At 50.0% G+C, this 13,144-nt stretch overlaps 2 protein-coding genes across 2 annotated transcripts; one reads left to right on the top strand and one right to left on the bottom strand.

The window, feature by feature from the left end:
- Positions 1–707: 707 nt before the first annotated feature.
- LOC135537558 (low-density lipoprotein receptor-related protein 3-like) lies at positions 708–2,168 on the bottom strand (the record flags this gene model as incomplete). Its single annotated transcript, XM_064963690.1, has 3 exons — positions 2,130–2,168; positions 1,311–1,511; positions 708–929 (listed from the first exon to the last, which is right to left on the bottom strand). Coding segments are annotated over exons 1-3 (462 nt in total), but the record flags the coding sequence as incomplete, so codon positions are not given.
- A 118-nt stretch (positions 2,169–2,286) lies between these two features.
- On the top strand, positions 2,287–12,936 carry LOC135537559 (uncharacterized; the record flags this gene model as incomplete). The annotated part of the gene is made up of 2 exons (XM_064963691.1): positions 2,287–2,563; positions 11,840–12,936. Coding segments are annotated over exons 1-2 (1,374 nt in total), but the record flags the coding sequence as incomplete, so codon positions are not given.
- Positions 12,937–13,144: the final 208 nt, after the last annotated feature.

Raw genomic sequence — 13,144 nt, 5'->3', positions numbered from 1 at the left:
ACATGGGCAGGTGAGTGGTGTTAGGGTCAGGGTCAGGGTTAGGGTTAAGGTCAGGGTTAAGGTCAGGGTTAGGGTCAGGGTTAAGGTCAGGGTTACGGTCAGGGTTACGGTCAGGGTTACGGGTCAGGGTCAGGGTTAGGGTTAGCCTACCTGGTATGTAGCGTTGAACCCATGCCCAGGGCTGAGTGGTGTTAGGGTCAGGGTTAGGGTCAGGGTTGGGTCAGGTTAGGGTCAGGGTTAGCCTACCTGGTAAGTAGCGTTGAACCCATGCCCAGGGCTGGTGGTGTTAGGGTCAGGGTTAGGGTTAGGGTTATGGTCAGGTTAAGGTCAGGGTTAAGGTCAGGGTTAGGTTAGGGTCAGGGTTAAGGTCAGGGTTAGCCTACCCGGGTATGTAGCGTTGAACCCATGCCCAGGGCTGAGTGGTGTTAGGGTCAGGGTTAAGGTCAGGGTTAAGGTCAGGGTCAGGGTCAGGGTTAGCCTACCTGGTATGTAGCGTTGAACCCATGCCCAGGGCTGAGTGGTGTTAGGGTCAGGGTTAAGGTCAGGGTTAAGGTCAGGGTCAGGGTTAAGGTCAGGTTAGGGTCAGGGTTAGCCTACCTGGCATGTAGCGTTGAACCCATGCCCAGGGCTGAGTGGTGTTACGGTCAGGGTTAAGGTCAGGGTTAAGGTCAGGGTCAGGGTTAAGGTCAGGGTCAGGGTTAGCCTACCTGGTATGTAGCGTTGAACCCATGCCCAGGGCTGAGTGGTTGGGCCAGGTACTGTAGACTCATCTGTCCTCTACTGGATTCTAACAGGGCTGGTCTCCTGTTGTTATGATGCGACAGGGCCTGCAGGAGGCGCTCTGCTCTCTGGACCAGCCCATCATAGACATGGAGGGAGTCCCCTGGCCCTAACCCCAGGTCCAGCTGCAACACGATGGGCTTAGGGTCCTAGAAGGAAGGATGACTTAGATTCATGGAGTTGTCGACCGAGGGCAACCGGATTGATTAAAAAACGTGAAAATCAAAAATAACTCATTTCAGTGATTTTCCATTGTGACAGACAGTTTAACTAAACAAGCTTCTGTTTTGATGGAGCTTATAGATCAGTCAGCATGTGTTCATCTCTAACTCTGCTATAGATCAGTCAGCATGTGTTCAGCTGTGTAACTCTGCTATAGATCAGTCAGCATGTGTTGAGCTGTGTAACTCTGCTATAGATCAGTCAGCATGTGTTCATCTCTAACTCTGCTATAGATCAGTCAGCATGTGTTCATCTCTAACTCTGCTATAGATCAGTCAGCATGTGTAAGATGTTGAACTCCTCCCCACCTGAGTGTCCAGTAGCCAGGAGCATCTCAGCCCCCCCACGGCGCTGCGGTTGGGACGGAAGAAGTCTGGGGAGGCGAAAGCTCCGTAGAAGTTCCCCAGGTGTTTCCCGCAGGCCGTGTCGGGGCAACCTGCCTCGTCCGAGCCGTCGGGGCAGTCCCGGGCTCCGTTGCAGCGCAGCGAGGGGGGCAGGCAGCGAGTGGACTGGAGGAGAACAACACAACTTTATTGTTCGTTATTGTTGTCTCCGGCAGGGAACGGAAATGTGTTATTTTATACTCACAACCCAATCCCCCCCGAGATGTAGGAAGCAATGGGTCAACCCAATCCCCCCCGAGACGTAGGAAGCAATGGGTCAACCCAAACCACCCAAGACGTAGGAAGCAATGGGTCAACCCAATCCCCCCCCCCCGAGACGTAGGAAGCAATGGGTCAACCCAATCCCCCCCGAGACATAGGAAGCAATGGGTCAACCCAATCCCCTCCGAGACGTAGGAAGCAATGGGTCAACCCAATCCCCCGAGACGTAGGAAGCAATGGGTCGGCCCAATCCCCCCGAGACGTAGGAAGCAATGGGTCAACCCAATCTCCCTGAGACGTAGGAAGCAATGGGTCAACCCAATCCCCCCGAGACGTAGGAAGCAATGGGTCGGCCCAATCCCCCCCGAGACGTAGGAAGCAATGGGTCGGCCCAATCCCCCCTCCCCTCCCCGAGACGTAGGAAGCAATGGGTCAACTCAATCCCCCCCGACACGTAGGAAGCAATGGGTCGGCCCAATCCCCGAGACGTAGGAAGCAATGGGTCGGCCCAATCCCCGAGACGCCAGGGAAGCAATGGGTCAACCCAATCCCCCGAGACATAGGAAGCAATGGGTCGGCCCAATCCCCCGAGACGTAGGAAGCAATGGGTCGGCCCAATCCCCCTCCCCGAGACGTAGGAAGCAATGGGTCAACCCAATCCCCCGACACGTAGGAAGCAATGGGCCGGCCCATCTCCCCCCAAGACGTAGGAAGCAATGGGTCGGCCCAATCCCCCCAGAGACGTAGGAGCAATGGGGCGGCCCAGTCCGCCCGAGACATAGGTAGCAATGGGTCAACCCAAACTCCCCCGAGACGTAGGAAGCAATGGGTCGGCCCAATCCCCCGAGACGTGAGGAAGCAATGGGTCGGCCCAATCCCCCGAGACGTAGGAAGCAATGGGTCGGTCCAATCCCCCGAGACGAGGAAGCAATGGGTCAACCCAATCCCCCCGAGACGTAGGAAGCAATGGGTCGGCCCAATCCCCCCCGAGACGTAGGAAGCAATGAGTCAACCCAAACCCCCCCCGAGACGTAGGACGCAATGGGTCGGCCCAGTGTAGAGCATTGTTCCTATCAGAGTTTCTACTCCCCTCTGGTTGCTGGCCCGCTTCCCTAACCTCTGGGTTACCTACCTGGGCCTGGGTACAGGGGCGGTGCCAGGGGGCAGAGGGAGGTGCGGGGAGGGGTCGGAGGTGGGGCACAGCTCCGTTCGTCTGTAGCGTCGCCGCACTCATCCAGGCCGTTACAGCGCCACGCCCGGGGAAGACATTTACCGTTACCACACAGGAACTCATCACTCTGACAGCTGGACTGGCCCAGGGGACCTGGAGCAACAGACACATTACTGACATTACTACAAACTACAGACAGGAACTCATCACTCTGACCGCTGGACTGGCCCAGGGGACCTGGAGCAACAGACACATTACTGACATTACTACAAACTACAGACAGGAACTCATCACTCTGACAGCTGGACTGGCCCAGGGGACCTGGAGCAACAGACACATTACTACAAACTACAGACAGGAACTCATCACTCTGACCGCTGGACTGGCCCAGGGGACCTGGAGTAACAGACACATTACTGACATTACTACAAACTACAGACAGGAACTCATCACTCTGACAGCTGGACTGGCCCAGGGGACCTGGAGCAACAGACACATTACTGACATTACTACAAACTACAGACAGGAACTCATCACTCTGACAGCTGGACTGGCCCAGGGGACCTGGAGCAACAGACACATTACTACAAACTACAGACAGGAACTCATCACTCTGACAGCTGGACTGGCCCAGGGGACCTGGAGCAACAGACACATTACTGACATTACTACAAACTACAGACAGGAACTCATCACTCTGAAAGGAGGACTGGCCCAGGGGACCTGGAGCAACAGACACATTACTGACATTACTACAAACTACAGACAGGAACTCATCACTCTGACAGCTGGACTGGCCCAGGGGACCTGGAGCAACAGACACATTACTGACATTACTACAAACTACAGACAGGAACTCATCACTCTGACAGCTGGACTGGCCCAGGGGACCTGGAGCAACAGACACATTACTGACATTACTACAAACTACAGACAGGAACTCATCACTCTGACAGCTGGACTGGCCAGGGGACCTGGAGCAACAGACACATTACTGACATTACTACAAACTACAGACAGGAACTCATCACTCTGACAGCTGGACTGGCCCAGGGGACCTGGAGCAACAGACACGTTACTGACATTACTACAAACTACAGACAGGAACTCATCACTCCTGACAGCTGGACTGGCCCAGGGGACCTGGAGCAACAGACACATTACTGACATTACTACAAACTACAGACAGGAACTCATCACTCTGACAGCTGGACTGGCCAGGGGACCTGGAGCAACAGACACATTACTGACATTACTACAAACTACAGACAGGAACTCATCACTCTGACAGCTGGACGGGCCCAGGGGACCTGGAGCAACAGACACATTACTGACATTACTACAAACTACAGACAGGAACTCATCACTCTGACAGCTGGACTGGCCCAGGGGACCTGGAGCAACAGACACATTACTGACATTACTACAAACTACAGACAGGAACTCATCACTCTGACAGCTGGACTGGCCCAGGGGACCTGGAGCAACAGACACATTACTGACATTACTACAAACTACAGACAGGAACTCATCACTCTGACAGCTGGACTGGCCCAGGGGACCTGGAGCAACAGACACATTACTGACATTACTACAAACTACAGACAGGAACTCATCACTCTGAAAGGAGGACTGGCCCAGGGGACCTGGAGCAACAGACACATTACTGACATTACTACAAACTACAGACAGGAACTCATCACTCTGACAGCTGGGCTGGCCCAGGGGACCTGGAGCAACAGACACATTACTACAAACTACAGACAGGAACTCATCACTCTGAAAGCTGGACTGGCCCAGGGGACCTGGAGCAACAGACACATTACTGACATTACTACAAACTACAGACAGGAACTCATCACTCTGACAGCTGGACTGGCCCAGGGGACCTGGAGCAACAGACACATTACTGACATTACTACAAACTACAGACAGGAACTCATCACTCTGACAGCTGGACTGGCCCAGGGGACCTGGAGCAACAGACACATTACTGACATTACTACAAACTACAGACAGGAACTCATCACTCTGACAGCTGGACTGGCCCAGGGGACCTGGAGCAACAGACATATTACTGACATTACTACAAACTACAGACAGGAACTCATCACTCTGACAGCTGGACTGGCCCAGGGGACCTGGAGCAACAGACACATTACTGACATTACTACAAACTACAGACAGGAACTCATCACTCTGACAGCTGGACTGGCCCAGGGGACCTGGAGCAACAGACACATTACTGACATTACTACAAACTACAGACAGGAACTCATCACTCTGACAGCTGGACTGGCCCAGGGGACCTGGAGCAACAGACACATTACTGACATTACTACAAACTACAGACAGGAACTCATCACTCTGACACCTGGACTGGCCCAGGGGACCTGGAGCAACAGACACATTACTGACATTACTACAAACTACAGACAGGAACTCATCACTCTGACAGCTGGACTGGCCCAGGGGACCTGGAGCAACAGACACATTACTGACATTACTCCAAACTACAGACAGGAACTCATCACTCTGACAGCTGGACTGGCCCAGGGGACCTGGAGCAACAGACACATTACTGACATTACTACAAACTACAGACAGGAACTCATCACTCTGACCGCTGGACTGGCCCAGGGGACCTGGAGCAACAGACACATTACTGACATTACTACAAACTACAGACAGGAACTCATCACTCTGACCGCTGGACTGGCCCAGGGGACCTGGAGCAACAGACACATTACTGACATTACTACAAACTACAGACAGGAACTCATCACTCTGACAGCTGGACTGGCCCAGGGGACCTGGAGCAACAGACACATTACTGACATTACTACAAACTACAGACAGGAACTCATCACTCTGACAGCTGGACTGGCCCAGGGGACCTGGAGCAACAGACACATTACTGACATTACTACAAACTACAGACAGGAACTCATCACTCTGACAGCTGGACTGGCCCAGGGGACCTGGAGCAACAGACACATTACTACAAACTACAGACAGGAACTCATCACTCTGACAGCTGGACTGGCCCAGGGGACCTGGAGCAACAGACACATTACTACAAACTACAGACAGGAACTCATCACTCTGACAGCTGGACTGGCCCAGGCGACCTGGAGCAACAGACACATTACTGACATTACTACAAACTACAGACAGGAACTCATCACTCTGACAGCTGGACTGGCCCAGGGGACCTGGAGCAACAGACACATTACTGACACTACTACAAACTACAGACAGGAACTCATCACTCTGACAGCTGGACTGGCCCAGGGGACCTGGAGCAACAGACACATTACTGACATTACTACAAACTACAGACAGGAACTCATCACTCTGACAGCTGGACTGGCCCAGGGGACCTGGAGCAACAGACACATTACTGACATTACTACAAACTACAGACAGGAACTCATCACTCTGACAGCTGGACTGGCCCAGGGGACCTGGAGCAACAGACACATTACTGACATTACTACAAACTACAGACAGGAACTCATCACTCTGACAGCTGGACTGGCCCAGGGGACCTGGAGCAACAGACACATTACTACAAACTACAGACAGGAACTCATCACTCTGACAGCTGGACTGGCCCAGGGGACCTGGAGCAACAGACACATTACTGACATTACTACAAACTACAGACAGGAACTCATCACTCTGACAGCTGGACTGGCCCAGGGGACCTGGAGCAACAGACACATTACTGACATTACTACAAACTACAGACAGGAACTCATCACTCTGACAGCTGGACTGGCCCAGGGGACCTGGAGCAACAGACACATTACTGACATTACTACAAACTACAGACAGGAACTCATCACTCTGACAGCTGGACTGGCCCAGGGGACCTGGAGCAACAGACACATTACTGACATTACTACAAACTACAGACAGGAACTCATCACTCTGACAGCTGGACTGGCCCAGGGGACCTGGAGCAACAGACACATTACTGACATTACTACAAACTACAGACAGGAACTCATCACTCTGACAGCTGGACGGGCCCAGGGGACCTGGAGCAACAGACACATTACTGACATTACTACAAACTACAGACAGGAACTCATCACTCTGACAGCTGGACTGGCCCAGGGGACCTGGAGCAACAGACACATTACTGACATTACTACAAACTACAGACAGGAACTCATCACTCTGACCGCTGGACTGGCCCAGGGGACCTGGAGCAACAGACACATTACTGACATTACTACAAACTACAGACAGGAACTCATCACTCTGACAGCTGGACTGGCCCAGGGGACCTGGAGCAACAGACACATTACTACAAACTACAGACAGGAACTCATCACTCTGACAGCTGGACTGGCCCAGGGGACCTGGAGCAACAGACACATTACTGACATTACTACAAACTACAGACAGGAACTCATCACTCTGACAGCTGGACTGGCCCAGGGGACCTGGAGCAACAGACACATTACTGACATTACTACAAACTACAGACAGGAACTCATCACTCTGACAGCTGGACTGGCCCAGGGGACCTGGAGCAACAGACACATTACTACAAACTACAGACAGGAACTCATCACTCTGACAGCTGGACTGGCCCAGGGGACCTGGAGCAACAGACACATTACTGACATTACTACAAACTACAGACAGGAACTCATCACTCTGACAGCTGGACTGGCCCAGGGGACCTGGAGCAACAGACACATTACTGACATTACTACAAACTACAGACAGGAACTCATCACTCTGACAGCTGGACTGGCCCAGGGGACCTGGAGCAACAGACACATTACTGACATTACTACAAACTACAGACAGGAACTCATCACTCTGACAGCTGGACGGGCCCAGGGGACCTGGAGCAACAGAAACATTACTGACATTACTACAAACTACAGACAGGAACTCATCACTCTGACAGCTGGACTGGCCCAGGGGACCTGGAGCAACAGACACATTACTGACATTACTACAAACTACAGACAGGAACTCATCACTCTGACAGCTGGACTGGCCCAGGGGACCTGGAGCAACAGACACATTACTGACATTACTACAAACTACAGACAGGAACTCATCACTCTGACAGCTGGACTGGCCCAGGGGACCTGGAGCAACAGACACATTACTGACATTACTATAAACTACAGACAGGAACTCATCACTCTGACAGCTGGACTGGCCCAGGGGACCTGGAGCAACAGACACATTACTGACATTACTATAAACTACAGACAGGAACTCATCACTCTGACAGCTGGACTGGCCCAGGGGACCTGGAGCAACAGACACATTACTGACATTACTACAAACTACAGACAGGAACTCATCACTCTGACAGCTGGACTGGCCCAGGGGACCTGGAGCAACAGACACATTACTGACATTACTACAAACTACAGACAGGAACTCATCACTCTGACAGCTGGACTGGCCCAGGGGACCTGGAGCAACAGACACATTACTACAAACTACAGACAGGAACTCATCACTCTGACAGCTGGACTGGCCCAGGGGACCTGGAGCAACAGACACATTACTACAAACTACAGACAGGAACTCATCACTCTGAAAGGAGGACTGGCCCAGGGGACCTGGAGCAACAGACACATTACTGACATTACTACAAACTACAGACAGGAACTCATCACTCTGACAGCTGGACTGGCCCAGGGGACCTGGAGCAACAGACACATTACTGACATTACTACAAACTACAGACAGGAACTCATCACTCTGACAGCTGGACTGGCCCAGGGGACCTGGAGCAACAGACACATTACTACAAACTACAGACAGGAACTCATCACTCTGACAGCTGGACTGGCCCAGGGGACCTGGAGCAACAGACACATTACTGACATTACTACAAACTACAGACAGGAACTCATCACTCTGACAGCTGGACTGGCCCAGGGGACCTGGAGCAACAGACACATTACTGACATTACTACAAACTACAGACAGGAACTCATCACTCTGACAGCTGGACTGGCCCAGGGGACCTGGAGCAACAGACACATTACTGACATTACTACAAACTACAGACAGGAACTCATCACTCTGACAGCTGGACTGGCCCAGGGGACCTGGAGCAACAGACACATTACTGACATTACTACAAACTACAGACAGGAACTCATCACTCTGACAGCTGGACTGGCCCAGGGGACCTGGAGCAACAGACACATTACTGACATTACTACAAACTACAGACAGGAACTCATCACTCTGACAGCTGGACTGGCCCAGGGGACCTGGAGCAACAGACACATTACTGACATTACTACAAACTACAGACAGGAACTCATCACTCTGACAGCTGGACTGGCCCAGGGGACCTGGAGCAACAGACACATTACTGACATTACTACAAACTACAGACAGGAACTCATCACTCTGACAGCTGGACTGGCCCAGGGGACCTGGAGCAACAGACACATTACTGACATTACTATAAACTACAGACAGGAACTCATCAAGGAGGACTGGCCCAGGGGACCTGGAGGAACAAACATAATGACAGACATTATCATAGACACATTATCATAGACACATTATCACAGATACATTATCACCGACACATTATCACCGACACAACAAAATACCCAACAACAAACCACCCATCAAACTACCCCAACAACAAACCACCCACCAAACTACCAACAAACTACCCAACAACAAACCACCCACCAAACTACCCCAACAATAACTACCCAACAAACTACCCAACAACAAACCACCCACCAAACTACCCCAACAATAACTACCCAACAAACTACCCAACAAACTACCCCAACAATAACTACCTAACAAACTACCCAACAACAAACCACCCACCAAACTACCCAACAATAACAACCCAACAAACTACCCAACAACAAACCACCCACCAAACTACCCCAACAATAACTACCCAACAACAAACCACCCACCAAACTACCCCAACAATAACTACCCAACAAACTACCCAACAACAAACCACCCACCAAACTACCCAACAATAACAACCCAACAAACTACCCAACAACAAACCACCCACCAAACTACCCCAACAATAACTACCCAACAAACTACCCAACAACAAACCACCCACCAAACTACCCCAACAATAACTACCCAACAAACTACCCAACAACAAACCACCCACCAAACTACCCAACAATAACAATCCAACAAACTACCCAATAACAAACCACCCACCAAACTACCCCAACATGTGGCAGGTAACCTAGTAGTTAGAGTGTTGGGCCAGTAACAGAAAGGTTGCTGGATCGAATCCCAGAGCTGACAAGGTAAAAATCTATCGTTCTGCTCCTGAACAAGGTAGTTAACCCACCGTTCCCCGGCCCCCGAAGACGTGAATGTTGATTAAGGCAGCCCCCCGCACCTCTCTGATTCAGAGGGGTTGGGGGTTAAATGTGGAAGACACATTTCCGTTCAATGCATTCAGTTGTACAACTGACAAGGTATCCCCCCTTTCCCCAACTGACAAGGTATCCCCCCTTTCCCCAACTGACAAGGTATCCCCCCTTTCCCCAACTGACTAGGTATCCACCCCTTTCCCCAACTGACAAGGTCTCCCCCCCTTTCCCCAACTGACAAGGTCTCCCCCCCTTTCCCCAACTGACAAGGTATCCCCCCTTTCCCCAACTGACAAGGTCTCCCCCCCTTTCCCCAACTGACCAGGTATCCCCGCTTTCCCCAACTGACAAGGTATCCCCCCTTTCCCCAACTGACAAGGTATCCCCCTTTCCCCAACTGACAAGGTATCCCCCCTTTCCCCAACTGACAAGGTCTCCCCCTTTCCCCAACTGACCAGGTATCCCCCCTTTCCCCAACTGACAAGGTATCCCCCATTTCCCCAACTGACAAGGTATCCTCCCTTTCCACAACTGACAAGGTATCCCCCCTTTCCCCAACTGACAAGGTATCCCCCTTTCCCCAACTGACAAGGTATCCCCCCTTTCCCCAACTGACAAGGTCTCCCCCCCTTTCCCCAACTGACAAGGTATCCCCCCTTTCCCCAACTGACAAGGTATCCCCCCCTTTCCCAACAATAAACCACCCAACAACAAACTACCCAACAATCAACCACCCAACAACAAACTACCCAACAACAAACCACCCAACAACAAACTACCCAACAACAAACTACCCAACAACAAAGCACCGAACAACAAACTACCCAACAACAAAGCACCGAACAACAAACTACCCAACAACAAACTACCCAACAACAAAGCACCGAACAACAAACTACCCAACAACAAACTACCCATCAATAAACCATCCAACAACAAACTACCCAACAACAAACTACCCAACAACAAAGCACCGAACAACAAACTACCCAACAACAAACCACCCAACAACAAACTACCCAACAACAAACTACCCAACAACAAAGTACCGAACAACAAACTACCCAACAACAAAGCACCCAACAACAAACTACCCAACAACAAAGCACCGAACAACAAACTACCCAACAACAAAGCACCGAACAACAAACTACCCAACAATAAACCACCTAACAACAAACTACCCAACAATAAACCACCCAACAACAAACTACCCAACAACAAAGCACCGAACAACAAACTACCCAACAACAAAGCACCGAACAACAAACTACCCAACAACAAACTACCCAACAACAAAGCACCGAACAACAAACTACCCAACAACAAACTACCCAAAAACAAAGCACCGAACAACAAACTACCCAACAACAAAAAGCACACCTAACAACAAACTACCCAACAACAAACTACCCAACAACAAAGCACCTAACAACAAACTACCAATAAAACAACAAACTACCCAAAAACTACCCAACAACAAACTACCCAACAACAAAACTACCCAACAACGAACAACAAACTACCCAACAACAAACCACCCAACAACAAACTACCCAACAATAAACCACCTAACAACAAACTACCCAACAATAAACCACCCAACAACAAACTACCCAACAACAAACCACCTAACAACAAACTACCCAACAATAAACCAAACAACAAACTACCCAACAACAAAGCACCGAACAACAAACTACCCAACAACAAACTACCCAACAACAAACTACCCAACAACAAAGCACCGAACAACAAACTACCCAACAACAAAGCACCGAACAACAAACTACCCAACAACAAAGCACCGAACAACAAACTACCCAACAATAAACCACCTAACAACAAACTACCCAACAATAAACCACCCAACAACAAACTACCCAACAATAAACCACCTAACAACAAACTACCCAACAATAAACCACCCAACAACAAACTACCCAACAACAAAGCACCGAACAACAAACTACCAAACAACAAACTACCCAACAACAAAGCACCGAACAACAAACTACCCAACAACAAACTACCCAACAACAAACTACCCAACAACAAACTACCCAACAACAAAGCACCGAACAACAAACTACCCAACAACAAAGCACCCAACAACAAACTACCCAACAATAAACCACCTAACAACAAACTACCCAACAATAAACCGCCCAACAACAAACTACCCAACAACAAAGCACCGAACAACAAACTACCCAACAACAAAGCACCGAACAACAAACTACCCAACAACAAACTACCCAACAACAAAGCACCGAACAACAAACTACCCAACAACAAACTACCCAACAACAAACTACCCAAAAACAAAGCACCGAACAACAAACTACCCAACAACAAAGCACCCAACAACAAACTACCCAACAACAAACTACCCAACAACAAAGCACCGAACAAACTACCCAACAACAAACTACCCAACAACAAAGCACCGAACAACAAACTACCCAACAACAAACCACCCAACAACAAACTACCCAACAATAAACCACCTAACAACAAACTACCCAACAATAAACCACCCAACAACAAACTACCCAACAACAAAGCACCGAACAACAAACTACCAAACAACAAACTACCCAACAACAAAGCACCGAACAACAAACTACCCAACAACAAACTACCCAACAACAAACTACCCAACAACAAAGCACCGAACAACAAACTACCCAACAACAAAGCACCGAACAACAAACTACCCAACAATAAACCACCTAACAACAAACTACCCAGATTAATCTGTGGTGTTTTTGGAGACAGGGCAACGCTCATCAATGTCTTCTGCCAATACAGATCAATGGCATACAGCTTTACTAACGTACTCAATACCTGCTGATTGATTTGTGACACTCGTCCTGGGGTAAAATAGGACAAGCTGTGCTCAGTGCACCTCTCCTCTCCTTTCATCCCACACAGTATTGATTGTGGGTCCCACACTGTAAAAAGCAAACTGGCTGTGTTTTTCTCTC

Source organism: Oncorhynchus masou, unplaced genomic scaffold, assembly GCF_036934945.1.
Source record: "Oncorhynchus masou masou isolate Uvic2021 unplaced genomic scaffold, UVic_Omas_1.1 unplaced_scaffold_8161, whole genome shotgun sequence".
In the NCBI taxonomy this organism is placed as follows: domain Eukaryota; kingdom Metazoa; phylum Chordata; class Actinopteri; order Salmoniformes; family Salmonidae; genus Oncorhynchus; species Oncorhynchus masou.
This window is presented reverse-complemented; position numbering and strand designations above follow the sequence as displayed.